Source organism: Salvia splendens, unplaced genomic scaffold (genome assembly GCF_004379255.2).
Source record: "Salvia splendens isolate huo1 unplaced genomic scaffold, SspV2 ctg360, whole genome shotgun sequence".
Classification (NCBI taxonomy): domain Eukaryota; kingdom Viridiplantae; phylum Streptophyta; class Magnoliopsida; order Lamiales; family Lamiaceae; genus Salvia; species Salvia splendens.
Window position 1 is genome coordinate 1 of NW_024599005.1, and position 12,474 is coordinate 12,474.

Below are 12,474 nucleotides of genomic sequence, written 5' to 3' on the forward strand. Positions count from 1 at the left end.
CTGTCTGCAGATGGTCTTCTTCAACATTGCATTTCTTCGGAACTGGCAACTTTGCAAGTATAGCAAGTTTTGAGATCTCTTCCGTTTATCGGTTCATCACAATCTTCAATGTGAGTACTAACCCTCAAGATTGCCACATTGTGTGTCTCAGTTTATCCTCCGGTGCTAACTTCGTTCAATTTGCTCCCCATTGCAGCCGTTTCTGATGGCAGCCCTGCTCATTTTCAAATTGCTGATACCTTTCATGCTCGTTGTGTAAGTAGAGGGTTATCCCGCTTCCTGCATCATTCGGAATTGATTTCATTCCTCTGGTTTTCAATTCAATTATATCATGAAACGCAGGTGCACGTTTACTGCAATTACCAAAATGGTGAAAGTTCCATTACTGGGATGCTATTTTCTGGTGATAATATGCTCGGACATCATGACAGTTCACTTCTTCTTCCTGGTACGGTCTCTGGACCCGATTCTACATAAGTACGAACACATACAACAACACGGTCGTTAACATGATGGATGTGGTGTGGGTGACAGGTACGGAATACGGGAAGCTGGATGGAAATCGGGAACAGCATCAGCCATTTCGGAATCATGAGCGCTCAGGTTGTTTTTGTGCTTCTGTTGTTTGCTGTCACCACTCTTTACACTAAACAATCCAGATTAGATCATCCAAACGCCATTCTCGAAAGCATATGTGATTTTTCACATTCCTTTTCTTCTCAAACTTCTTCACTTAATTCATTCATGCCCAATTTTGTGACATCTCATTTGCAATTTGTATAAGTAAAGAATTGATTTTTCCTTCTGGTTTCTATTTCTTTTCTATATCTGCAGCATTTTTTGTAACTAAGTCTGACATCTTTATCGGTACATTATTATAATAATTTTTAACCTCATGCAAGTATTGATTATCGAAAAGAGATGAAAGAGATGATATTGTAATAAATGTTTCTCGCTTTTAACCTCATGCAAGTAGTATAATCTGTTATTTTACTTATCTCGCTTTTCTCTTTTGGATAATCCCAATAAGATAAACTGATAATAATACATAGAATTAAGTATTTGAAAGATAAAGATTATTGGGGGTACTCAGATTTGAATAATTTATAGTTTAATTTTGTTAATCAATTCATCTTATTACTCGTCGGTTATGATTTAAGATGTGCAAAATAATAAAATATGATAAATTTCTAAATAGCCGATTTAGTGGATATGAAATTTGAATATTTCTAGTTGGGCTCATTTTCATGAGACGTGGTCTGCTTGTAAATAATTCATTCATGCATGAACCTATTACTATTATGCTACGTATTTAACAGTAAGATTTTTATTCTCGTAGAATCGGCTCACGTGTAATCATATCTTCATAATTAAAAAAAGCATCATAATTATATATACAAAGCAAATAATTTAGATCTGCTAAAGGATAGCTTACAAACACAACACGCCAAAAATAATCGACACAAGTGTTATGCATGCACATAAGTTGTCAATTTAGTTGTATTGTGAATTTTACCCATATTAATAAGATATTGTGAAACATAATAAGATATTCTGAAACATAATCTCGTGGATTCAATAAATATTAATGTCATTCCAATATTCAATACATGTAATATGTTTAAAGTTTAAACACTATATAAATGAAAAAAAAGATTAATATAATAGGTAATACACAATCTCATCTGTAATATATGAATAATTAAAATGAAACAATACCTAATCCTAATTTTTAAGACTAACTGTATAAAAGAATAAAAAAATTTTGGCATTTGTCCTTCTCCAAACAGCTTAAATTTAATTAATTGTTATTACCAAAAAAGAGGTGGGACCCGCGTGCACATGCCTTAATAAACAGAGCGTATCGCTAATTACAACTTAGCAGCTCTTTCTCCAATAAAATCACTGTATTAATTTTCCACCGACATTTATTATTCCTGAACAATTAAATACTAACCACTCATTTCTCACCTGGATTTGGATAGGAGTATAAACAATTCTGCCAAAATAAAACTAAAAAGTCAAGAATTATTCCACAATTAATACTTTATATACCTACACTAACATATACAGTATATAAATAATATAATTAGCAATTAGTATGTATTAATAGTGGTTAGATGATTTAAGAGAAAATACATTTCAAATAATTCCCAAATATGTAGAAAGAGAAAAATAGGGATAATGAAAGGGATGGGCATGACAAATCATGTGACTGGAACAGAAGATGCGGCGGAGACATGGTTCTTCCCTCTCCTTAAAATATTCACATATCCAGAGTTTTCCCATTTTTCTCCATCCCTATACACACACCAATTAAATAACCATGACTGGATTATTTCAAAAAATTATTTATTCGATTAGAATTTAGAAGTAATTAGGTGTATACACATTAGTTAATAAATTTATTTTTAATATTACATTTATTCAATAAATTTAATTATCGGAATTGATAATAAAAGGTATAGCACAAAATTAAAAAATTTCACATTTTAGATAAATGGAATATTGACTCGCTTTTTTGCTGCAATGAAAAGCAAACAATAAGAGTGTCCACAGCGGGGGAGCCGCGGCCCGTGGCTCGGGTGCGCGGCCCTCCACTGCAGCGGCCACAAAACGCGGCTGGGCAACGAAATTTTTTTTTAATTTTCAAAAATTCTTTTATAAATACTACCATTTCCATTTCCATTTTTCCACTCCATTTTACACTTCAACACCACAAAATCCTAATTAAAATCCTACCAAAGATGCAAGGTGGAGATGGTGATTCCCCGGGGTATGGAGACTCGGGATACGACAACTTCCCAAATCAGATGTGGAGTCCACAATCTCCGAGACTCCCCTCAATTCAAGGCGATCTGCGATGATGACACCGGTCATACTGAGAAGTGGACAAAGCTCCGTGCCGACGGCACCTACAGCAGTGGTAGCGACTCACGTGCATTCGACCTGAATGACGATGCGTTGGAGGAGCCCCCCTCGACAATGTCGAGGCGTCATCGCCCGCAGGGCCAACAAGCCGCCATCCGGGAAGCTAGAAACACATCCCAAGTCTCTGCTGCGAGCGCGTCAACACCGCGCTCATCACCGACCGTGGCGTTGGCTCAAACACTGGAGGTGCAGATGATGAAGCAACTTGGGGATAACTTGTCCTTTTACGAGAAGTCGACAGACCCTCTCACCAAGAAGATGTGCTACGACCTCATTCTTAGATTGAGGTCGAAGTTGGGGTGGGCCGATGGGTCGGAGACGGGCGGAGCTAGCGGCAGTGGGGGCAGTGGGGGTGGTGATGAAGACGTGCCGGATTCCGATGACGCCACCGAGTAGGAAGGGTGGCGTCTTTTTGTGTAGTGTTTTTTAAAAAATTTCGTTGTATAATTTTCCTCTATCTATAATACGACGAAAATTTTTCGGTAATTCGCTTTTTTATTAAATTATGTTTATTTTCCAAATTATTAGGCTAATTAAATTTGTTGTAGTTAAATTAAAAAATATAATTAAAAAAAAGTAAACAAATTAATTTTTTTTTGAGAGGGCCACATTTCGTGTCCCTTGTTGTTTTTGTTTATTTACCATTGCGGAGGGCCATGAAGAGCCACATTTCGTGGTCGGGCGAACTTTGGTGACCTTTAAGGACCACCATTGTGGACAGTCTAATACTCCCAGCGTAAACAAACACCGACTAGCCACGTAGGCTCATCCAGCATTAATACGGGGCCCACTTCCAGCCCACAACGTCCGTGATTAGTGCTGGATACAGCGGCGCGTCGCTCCCACGGCCCCCCACCATATCCTAAGAGCATCCGCAGCGGTGGCGAAAGACGCCACCGCCGTCCGCGCCGTTGGCAAGGCGCAGGACCGCCGCCGCTGCAGCCGCGCCGCTGGCACGGCGCTGCTCGATGTATCGAGCACGTCCGTGCCAGCGGACGCACACGTGGCGCGCTCCCATTCGTCAACGGCATAGCCGTTGTGTTTAAACTTTTTTTTATTTTTTTTTAAAAATCGGTATTTAATTATAAATAATGCTAAAAAATAAAAAAAAATTTTTCCAAATCCCAAAAATATGGCCGTTTTTTTCCCGTTTTTCCTGAATTTTTTTGATTTTTTTTATTTTTTTTTTCCCCAAATCATCTATAAATACACACATTCATCATCCATTTATCACATCAAATCATCTCTCATTCATCTCTCATTCATAATTCTCATACAAACTATCAACACATTCATCACCCACTCAAAATCTCAAATGGATTTCACCCATATTATGGCGGAAGCGGAACGCGAAGAACAAGAATACTACGAACAACATCGTGCCGCTTACGAAGCATATGTCGCGGCGAATACCCCTGCTCCTCCTCCTCAACGAACCAGATCAAATCGACGGTACATCCATCGTGACCGGGAGGGAGCCCACGAAAGGCTCGTTGCCGACTACTTTGCCGACCAGCCGCGGTTTCCGGCAGATTACTTCAGGCGCCGTTTTCGCATGTCAAAGCGCTTGTTCATGCGAATTGTCAAGACACACAATGCGCGATACTCGAATCCACAATCAACTACAAGAAGACCTAATCAACCACATGTGGGCGAAATTCGGCAACGAGTAGTGTCATTTTTAATTTTTAGGATTTTAATTATGTAATTTTAAATTTTTAGGATTTTAATTATGTAATTTTTAATTTTTAGGATTTTAATTATGCAATGTTTAATTTTATTTGTCATTTGTAATATTTATTGTGGGTTTTAAATGAATTTTAATATTATGGAAATGTTTTTGTGTAATTGAATTTTATATTAATTGTGCTCGTCCTTGCGGAAGAGCACGGTTATGGATGCTCTAAATCCCCCTTCCTCAAAATCTAAACCCTCGCTCCCTCTCTCTACATACCCACATTCTAGAGAGAGAGAGAGCAATGGTGTCGCCACTCCTTCACCTGCTCGCCCTCTCCGCCCTCCTCATCCTCCTCCTCAACCCCGCATTCGCCGCAGGAGGCAAGCAACGGCGCCAGCGCCAGCAGCCCTACCTGAGCACCTCCTATTACAGCAAAAGCTGCCCCAAATTCGAGCAGATCGTGCAGGACACCACCACCAACAAGCAGATCTCCTCCCCCACCACCGCCGCCGCCGCCCTCCGCCTCTTCTTCCATGACTGCTTCGTCGGCGGCTGCGACGCCTCCGTCCTCGTCTCCTCCACCCGCTTCTCCAAATCCGAGCGCGACGCCGACATTAACCTCTCCCTCCCCGGCGACGGCTTCGACGTCGTCGTCCGCGCCAAGACCGCCCTCGAGCTCGCCTGCCCCGGCGTCGTCTCCTGCGCCGACATCCTCGCCGTCGCCACCCGCAACCTCGTCGTCATGACCGGCGGCCCCTTCTACCCCGTCAAATTAGGCCGCCGCGACGCCCTCTCCTCCCGCGCCGCCGACGTCGAGGGCAATCTCCCCCGCCCTACCATGTCGATGCCCCAAATCATCCAAATCTTCCAATCCAAAGGCTTCTCCATCCAGGAAATGGTCGCATTAACCGGCGCTCACACAATCGGATTCTCTCACTGCTCCGAATTCAGCGCCAACATCTACAATTACAGCAAAACCTCTGAATCGGATCCGACTTACTACCCCGAATTCGCGAGATCGCTCCGAAGCGCCTGCGCCGATTACCGGAGAAACCCTACCTTATCCGTATTCAACGACGTGATTACGCCCAACAAATTCGATAATGTGTATTACAACAATGTGAAAAAGGGGTTAGGGCTTTTGGCTTCGGATCACGGAATGAGCTCGGATCCGAGGACCCGAGGATTCGTGGAGCTGTATTCGAGAGATCAGAGGGCATTCTTCGCCGCATTTTCGAGCGCGATGCAGAAGCTCAGCGTCTATGGCGTCAAAACTGGGAGGAATGGGGAGATTCGGCACAGGTGCGATGCTCTCAACTTTTGAAGACGATAAATATAAATTAAATTAATTTGAGTTACTATTTGTTTTCGATTTCATTATCATAATTCGCTAGTGGCGTAATCAAATCAATGTGTGTATTTATACCGAGTTTTCTTGAAGGTTAATACAGTTTTTGTATGGATCCTCTTGACTTTGTGGTTACTCTCCCTATTTTTGTTCCAATTTATGTGTTTATCGTAGTTTTGATGATGATGCGAGATATTTAAGTTGATGAAATTAATAAAAGAAGTGTTTTTTTATTACCTTTTTTCCTCACTCTGAAGGGAGACAAGGCGATGAAATTTGGGAAAGAAATCATTGTTGTCGTAAAATTCATGTGCAATAATAATGAAGAGAGCGTACGAGTGTGAAACTGTTGTGTTTCTTAATGACTTCATCGTTGTTTAAACTACTCTTTATTAATTAAGGATTAATTGAGCTAGTTTGAGATTTGTTAAATTTAGACCAAAGGCGTGTGCTTTTCCGGCTATAGTGAAACCCAAAATCAAACTTTTCATGCAAAACGGCTCCTTTTGGCGAACTAAATTCAAACAAAGTCAAATCAAAATCGAAGTCAAAGTCAAAATCTATTGAACCAAATCTATTGCAAGCCCAGAAAAGAAATTGAACACATGCTGCCTTAAGCGAAATCCAAAATCGAAATTAGATCAAACAAAAATCAGAGGCCAATAAGTGGCCCGGAAAAAACCATAATCGAACCAATATGCGACTAAGAATTACACCAAAATTGAACACAAAATCAAAATGAATTGAACCAAAATCAAAAACCAAGAAACAGAGTAGCCGCTACGTGGTCCATCATTTAACTAACATAACAAATCGGTAATGAAGTAAGAGTACTAGAATATTTTCCCTACACAAAATAAATTATTTCACTTTTATTTAAACTTGTTTTACATTAAGGCGGACAATTATTTTGTGGGATGAACGGATGATTATACATATAAAGTGAAATTAAAATTAGATCGCAAAATGATTATTTTTTTACTAGACAAACGCCATGTGAATTCGTACAAACTATTTATATTTGCTTTTGACTTATGTTTGTTGTCGATATTATCATCTCATAATTTTGTTTGGTAGCTTTCTGAATTATTCTCCATAATTAATAGACAACACATTTCAGCTTGAGCGACACCTTTTACGCGCTATGCAATTATTTCGAATTACCATTCTAAATTTAAAATCCACATTAATTATGTCCCAATGTCCAATTATCAGATAGCATCAATCAATGTTTTAAAAACCGGACCGGCCGGTGAACTGGCGAGGCTATTGGTTCACGGTTCAACCGGTCCGACCAGTTCAATTACTGGTCGAACCGTTTTACCTTGCAAATATAAAATTAAATATACTCTTACAAAATATATTAAATTTAGTGAGTAATATATTATACTTAATAGTAACATATAACAAAAACTTATATTAAACATTTTAAGTAAATTAAATATTAAGAGTATTTAAAATAAGTGAATGGTAAGATTTAAATAATTATTAAATACATAAATTTGTAATTAGTGTAACCAAAAAAATATATATTTTACATATATAAATAGATAAAATTCATATTATCTCAAAAACATTTATGTGGTGAAATAATATTATAGACAATATATAAAACTAAACATGAATATTTAGTTAATTTGGATAAATATATGCTATAATAGTATTATTAGTTAATACATAAAATTAAACTTGAATTATTAGTAAGTTTGGAGTAATATTTAGGAAATATGGAGTAATAAACTATATTAATAATATATATAATATTAAATCTTAGATAAAATTATTTTTTCATATATATATATATATTATACTAATAAAAATAAAATTTAGTGGCTGATAATTAAAATTAAACATATCACAACTAACAATCATTTAAAAGTATAAATTTAAACACAAATTATTAATTTGTGTGGACAAAAAATTATAGATTTAATGTATAACAATAATTAATGTTCACAATATTTCATTCAAGATCATGTGGTGGAATGGCCGAGATGTTGGTATCTTACCTAGAGGTCTAGGGTTCAATCCCTTCTAGTCTCGCATTTTAAACATAAAAACCGGTTCCCGATTTTCGGTCTGACCGGCCGGTTCTGATAGTTCAAGGCGGCCTAACATATTAACGGTTTTTGGGGCTGAACCGAACCAGACCAGGTGCTGGTTTGCGGTCCGACCGGTTGAACCGGCAGGTCCGGTCGGTTTTTAAAACACTAGCATCAATAGACAATAAAATGTAATGGGAGTACCAAATTGAAATCCTTTGTATTTTCTATCCCGTCAGTCTCAATCATTTTAGTAACAACAGTCCATCAAATCAGTTGACTTATTTAAGGGAAAAACTCTTGACTACTGATAAATATACCTACATTTGTATAATACAACTGAAAAAGACAGGATTAATGTGATTTATTAATAAATGATTAGTTTTCCCCCCTAAAATCATGGTTTAGTCACGAATCACGATAGATGCATTCCAGCCAAATACATACATTTTTTTTCTTCCAAATAATAGTCATAATTATTGCACTTATATCAATCATTACATTCTACTCCATCGTCTATAAAAAAAAGGTGATCATTTTTATTTTATTTTTAGTCTATCCACCAAAATTAGTCTGTATCTAATTATCTATTTATGATTAAAAAAAATCCACTTTAACGAAATGAATCATTTGTTTATTAGTCAACAATACTTCAACTTTTTTTCTTCATATCTTTCTCTTTACAAATTTTATAGGATTGTTTTCATTGAATAACAAAGTTCCACAAAATCTATGACCTGGGTTTTGGATTTGGACTTGGGCTTGGGTTACTACAAATTGTCCTTAATTATGTTTGAGATTTTGTCCAATAAAGAAATCAGCCCAAGTTTGTAATATTAAGTCAGTATAAGAAAGAAATCATCTACTCCAGTATTTCAAGATAGAAGAGTAATGAAACCCAAGTATTCATTTGTAAAGACCTAATTAAATAGATTGACACCAAAATAAAAGAACCCAAACTTCAATCCCACGCCCACCAAAATTCTTTATCCACATATATTTCTCGAATCAAGCCCAATGTAATAATAACAACACACTATAATTCAACAATTTGAAAAATTGAAAATCAAGAAGAAGACGAACCAGTAACAGTGTATTTGGTGAGATCATCGTTGAAACCCAGCAATTCCTCCCAATTCATATCCTCATCCTCCTCGTGTTTCTCCCTCAACACCTCCAAAATCCTCCTGCATTTCTCCCTCGCCACCTCGCTCTTCCCCCTCTTCTCCAGCCCCTCCACCACCTCCTCCGCCCCGCACTCCTTCGCCAGCCCCTTGAACCTCAGCCCGCCGTAGCTCAGCCTGTACAGCGCCGCCAAGCAGCTCTCTTCCGATTCAAACTCCCAACACCTCAGCAGCCTCACGAAACACTCCACCGCCCCGCCGTCCAGCATTGCCGCCCTCCCTCCGCGCTCGCCGCCAGATTGCACAGCACCAGCATCACCCGACCCGACATGTGACCCGATTTCACCATGCCCAGCAGTAACTGCACCGCGCCGAGCTTGATCATCTTCACGCGGTTGCTCTGCACCAAAAGGAGATGGTAAAGTGCCAGAGCCGAGTCGTGCCGAGTCCGCTCCGAGTCGGATCGGAGCGCGTGGAGAAGCGGCGGCAGCGCCCCGAGGACTCCGATCGCCGTCTTGTTCTGATCGTCGAGAGATAAGCTGAAAATCGCACCGGCGGCGTGGTCCTGCGCCTCAATGCATCCGCCTCTAAGGAGGTCGATTAGCGGCGGCACGATTCCTGATCGCACGATTTTCACCTTGTTTTGCTTTTCTAAGGAGAGATTCACCAACACTGCGGCGGCGTTCACCTGTAGATTTGAGTACCTTGAGATAATCAACGATTTGAGAGAGGATAGAATCCGAGGCGTGCAGAAGCAGGCGCGTGATTCTTCTCTGGTTCGCGTCAGTTTCCGGAGAGAAATCAGCGCCTCCTCCTGCTCATGGATTTCAGAGCTTTTCATCTTCCTACTATACAATTCCTCCTCTTCCAGCGAAATCGAACTCGATGTGATTTCGATGTCGCACGAAGAGGAGGAAGAGTAGCACGACGGCCGAGTAGTTAGAAGGAGAGGAGGAGGAGGAGTCCGCGACGGCGCCGATCGCGGCGTGGCGGACTCCTCCGAGCTGCCAACGCTCGGCGTCCGATTAAACTCAACCGGCGGCGGCGGAGGCGGAGGCATTAATTGACGGATGATTTTCTCGGCGGAGTGAAAGGCGAGGGGTTTCGGCGGGTCAAGGCGGTGGAGGAGGCACCAGTTGACGATCGTGGATTTGAGGGCGAGATTGGGGATGATGGCGGAGAAATCGGCGGCGGCGCCGGTGAGAGTGGGGTGGAAGGAGAGGGAGACGCAGGCGTGGACGCAGCTACGCTCGAATGTGTGGCCGGAGGCGACGATAACGGGATCCGCCATGAGATTTCCGGAGAGAGGGCAGAGGAACTCGGCCGGGGGTTGCTGCTTTAGCGGCGAGGGGGATTTGTGGAAAGAGATCTTCCAGCGCTGCTTGCCGCTCCCCATTGCTGCAGAAAAATGGCGCGAAAGGGTGGGAGATTAATGGAGAGAGAGATTAGGAAGAGGGATGAAGGAAAGTGGATGATAAAGTGAAGGTTGAGGTGCCATTTTCGGTAGCTCTCTCTGGTTTTAGCGAATTCTGGGTCTTCATTTCGCTTTTTAACAGTTTGACCAATCTTGAGTCTTTATTTGCAAGATTTCTACTCCTCGAGTGTCAGCAATTGTTAGCAATTATATACTCTTATTTTTTAAAAAAAAATTAGTAAAATGCCCCTCATCCAACATTAAAAATTTCACATATTACAAAATATAGAATATTAATTGTCATAAACGAAAATGAGATTACTTTTGGTTTGCCGAATAAAATAAAAAAAATGAGACTATTTTTCGTAGTAAATGAAGTAAATAAAAGTGGGACATAAAGTACCGGCATTTTATCTATTTTTCTTTACATTTTTTAACATTTTGTGAGTATAGTAGTGTTATTTTTATTGTACGAATTCTATATATTAATAGATGTTAGTAGGGTTTTATGATATTAAATGTCGCTGATTATATTAAAAGGGATTAACTTGTCATGCTTTGTCATGACTAGTATCTGAAAAAAGAGCTACCAACCAATTCCAACAAACAAGGTGGTAGGTTTTTGATTGCTACTATGATTTTCTAGTATTTTGACTTATTATAGCAATATTTGAGAAATTTGGCAGCAATAAACTGAATAATTTATATAAATAGTGGAGTAGCAAAAGGTAAAGCTTTCCCATAATTTTCGTCGCATAATTTACATGAAAAGCATGCACACTCGTGTATCTTTAATTAATTCATTTCATATTATACTATAGTAGCATTATCGGTTTTCAACTTAATTGGTAAGTTACCAATTTCCATAACTTTATTGCAAGTCTTCACCTATCTCAGTCGTGTAGTTCTAGGCTGGACATCACTACCTCACTAAGTTTCCTTTTCTTTTGTCCATCACTATTTTATTGGCTACAAAGTGTTTCCAATTTTTATTTTCGTTTCCCATTTAATAATTTAGCTTGTATTTATTGATAGAGATTTTTTTATCCTTTTGCTTTTTGTTGTTTATTAGGAAGAGCATATACTTTCTATGAGGGAGGGAAAGCAAATAATTATTAAGGAAATTGAAAGCATAGTGGAAAGTTTAGGGGTTTATTAGACAAAATAGTTAATGCATGTTTCGAACATTATTGGAAGGATTTAGGTATTTTGCAAAGATGTTAATAATAAGCATATATTGTAATGAAATCTAGCTCTAAGTCTCTAAACTGATATATTAAAAGACTTTCTTTATCAAGAAGTTTTGGTCTTAATGTAGTGGTTTCGCTTGCATGCCTGCGATGTACTGGTATTTCTCATCTTGTATATGGTGATATAATTGTTTCACTAATTACATGTAATTTCGACATGTAGTTTAATGTAACGCAAGTACTCTACCCAAATTTTGCCAACATAGAAAGCTTTGGTAGAATTCGAACTTATTATTTTGCCTATAAGCTATGATCACAAGGCCACAACTCACAAGAGGGAGATTTATTGTTATTATACATGTGATCACGCCTCAGTCTATTGTAGTATTATGGATGGACTCAATATGAGATTTGAAATATAATTATTGCTTAGAAACGAACGGTAAGGACTTGTTCTCCAAAGTGGTTGTTGACTTATTTTGCATATATTGACAAAAGAACCTCGAAATCAAAATACATTAGGCCATCCGCAATGGGGCGGACGATGGCACGCCCGATGGCGCGCATCGTCCGCCCCATTGCGGGTGCGTGACATAGGCCGCGGACGATCGTCGCGCCCTATACAAAGGGCGCGGAGTATAGCGCGGACGATGAGTATAGCGCGGACAATGCCCATCGTCCGCGCCATCGTTCGCCCCATTGAGGCCTACGCGGACGATGGCCGCGAACGATAGGCCATCGTCCGCG

At 39.6% G+C, this 12,474-nt stretch overlaps 2 protein-coding genes and 1 pseudogene across 2 annotated transcripts; 2 read left to right on the forward strand and 1 right to left on the reverse strand.

The window, feature by feature from the left end:
* Window positions 1–38: 38 nt before the first annotated feature.
* Window positions 39–783, forward strand: LOC121789876 (GPI ethanolamine phosphate transferase 1-like). Its single transcript, XM_042188217.1, has 4 exons — window positions 39–110; window positions 197–255; window positions 343–448; window positions 535–783. The coding sequence occupies exons 2-4, from the start codon at window positions 206–208 to the stop codon at window positions 781–783; spliced, it is 405 nt and encodes a 134-aa protein (XP_042044151.1). The 5' UTR covers window positions 39–110; window positions 197–205.
* Window positions 784–4,857: 4,074 nt separating this feature from the next.
* LOC121789872 (peroxidase 31-like) lies at window positions 4,858–6,092 on the forward strand. Its single transcript, XM_042188213.1, has one exon. The coding sequence runs from the start codon at window positions 4,911–4,913 to the stop codon at window positions 5,931–5,933; it is 1,023 nt and encodes a 340-aa protein (XP_042044147.1). The 5' UTR covers window positions 4,858–4,910; the 3' UTR covers window positions 5,934–6,092.
* Window positions 6,093–8,872: 2,780 nt separating this feature from the next.
* LOC121789877 lies at window positions 8,873–10,722 on the reverse strand (annotated as a pseudogene).
* Between the last annotated feature and the right edge of the window lie 1,752 nt (window positions 10,723–12,474).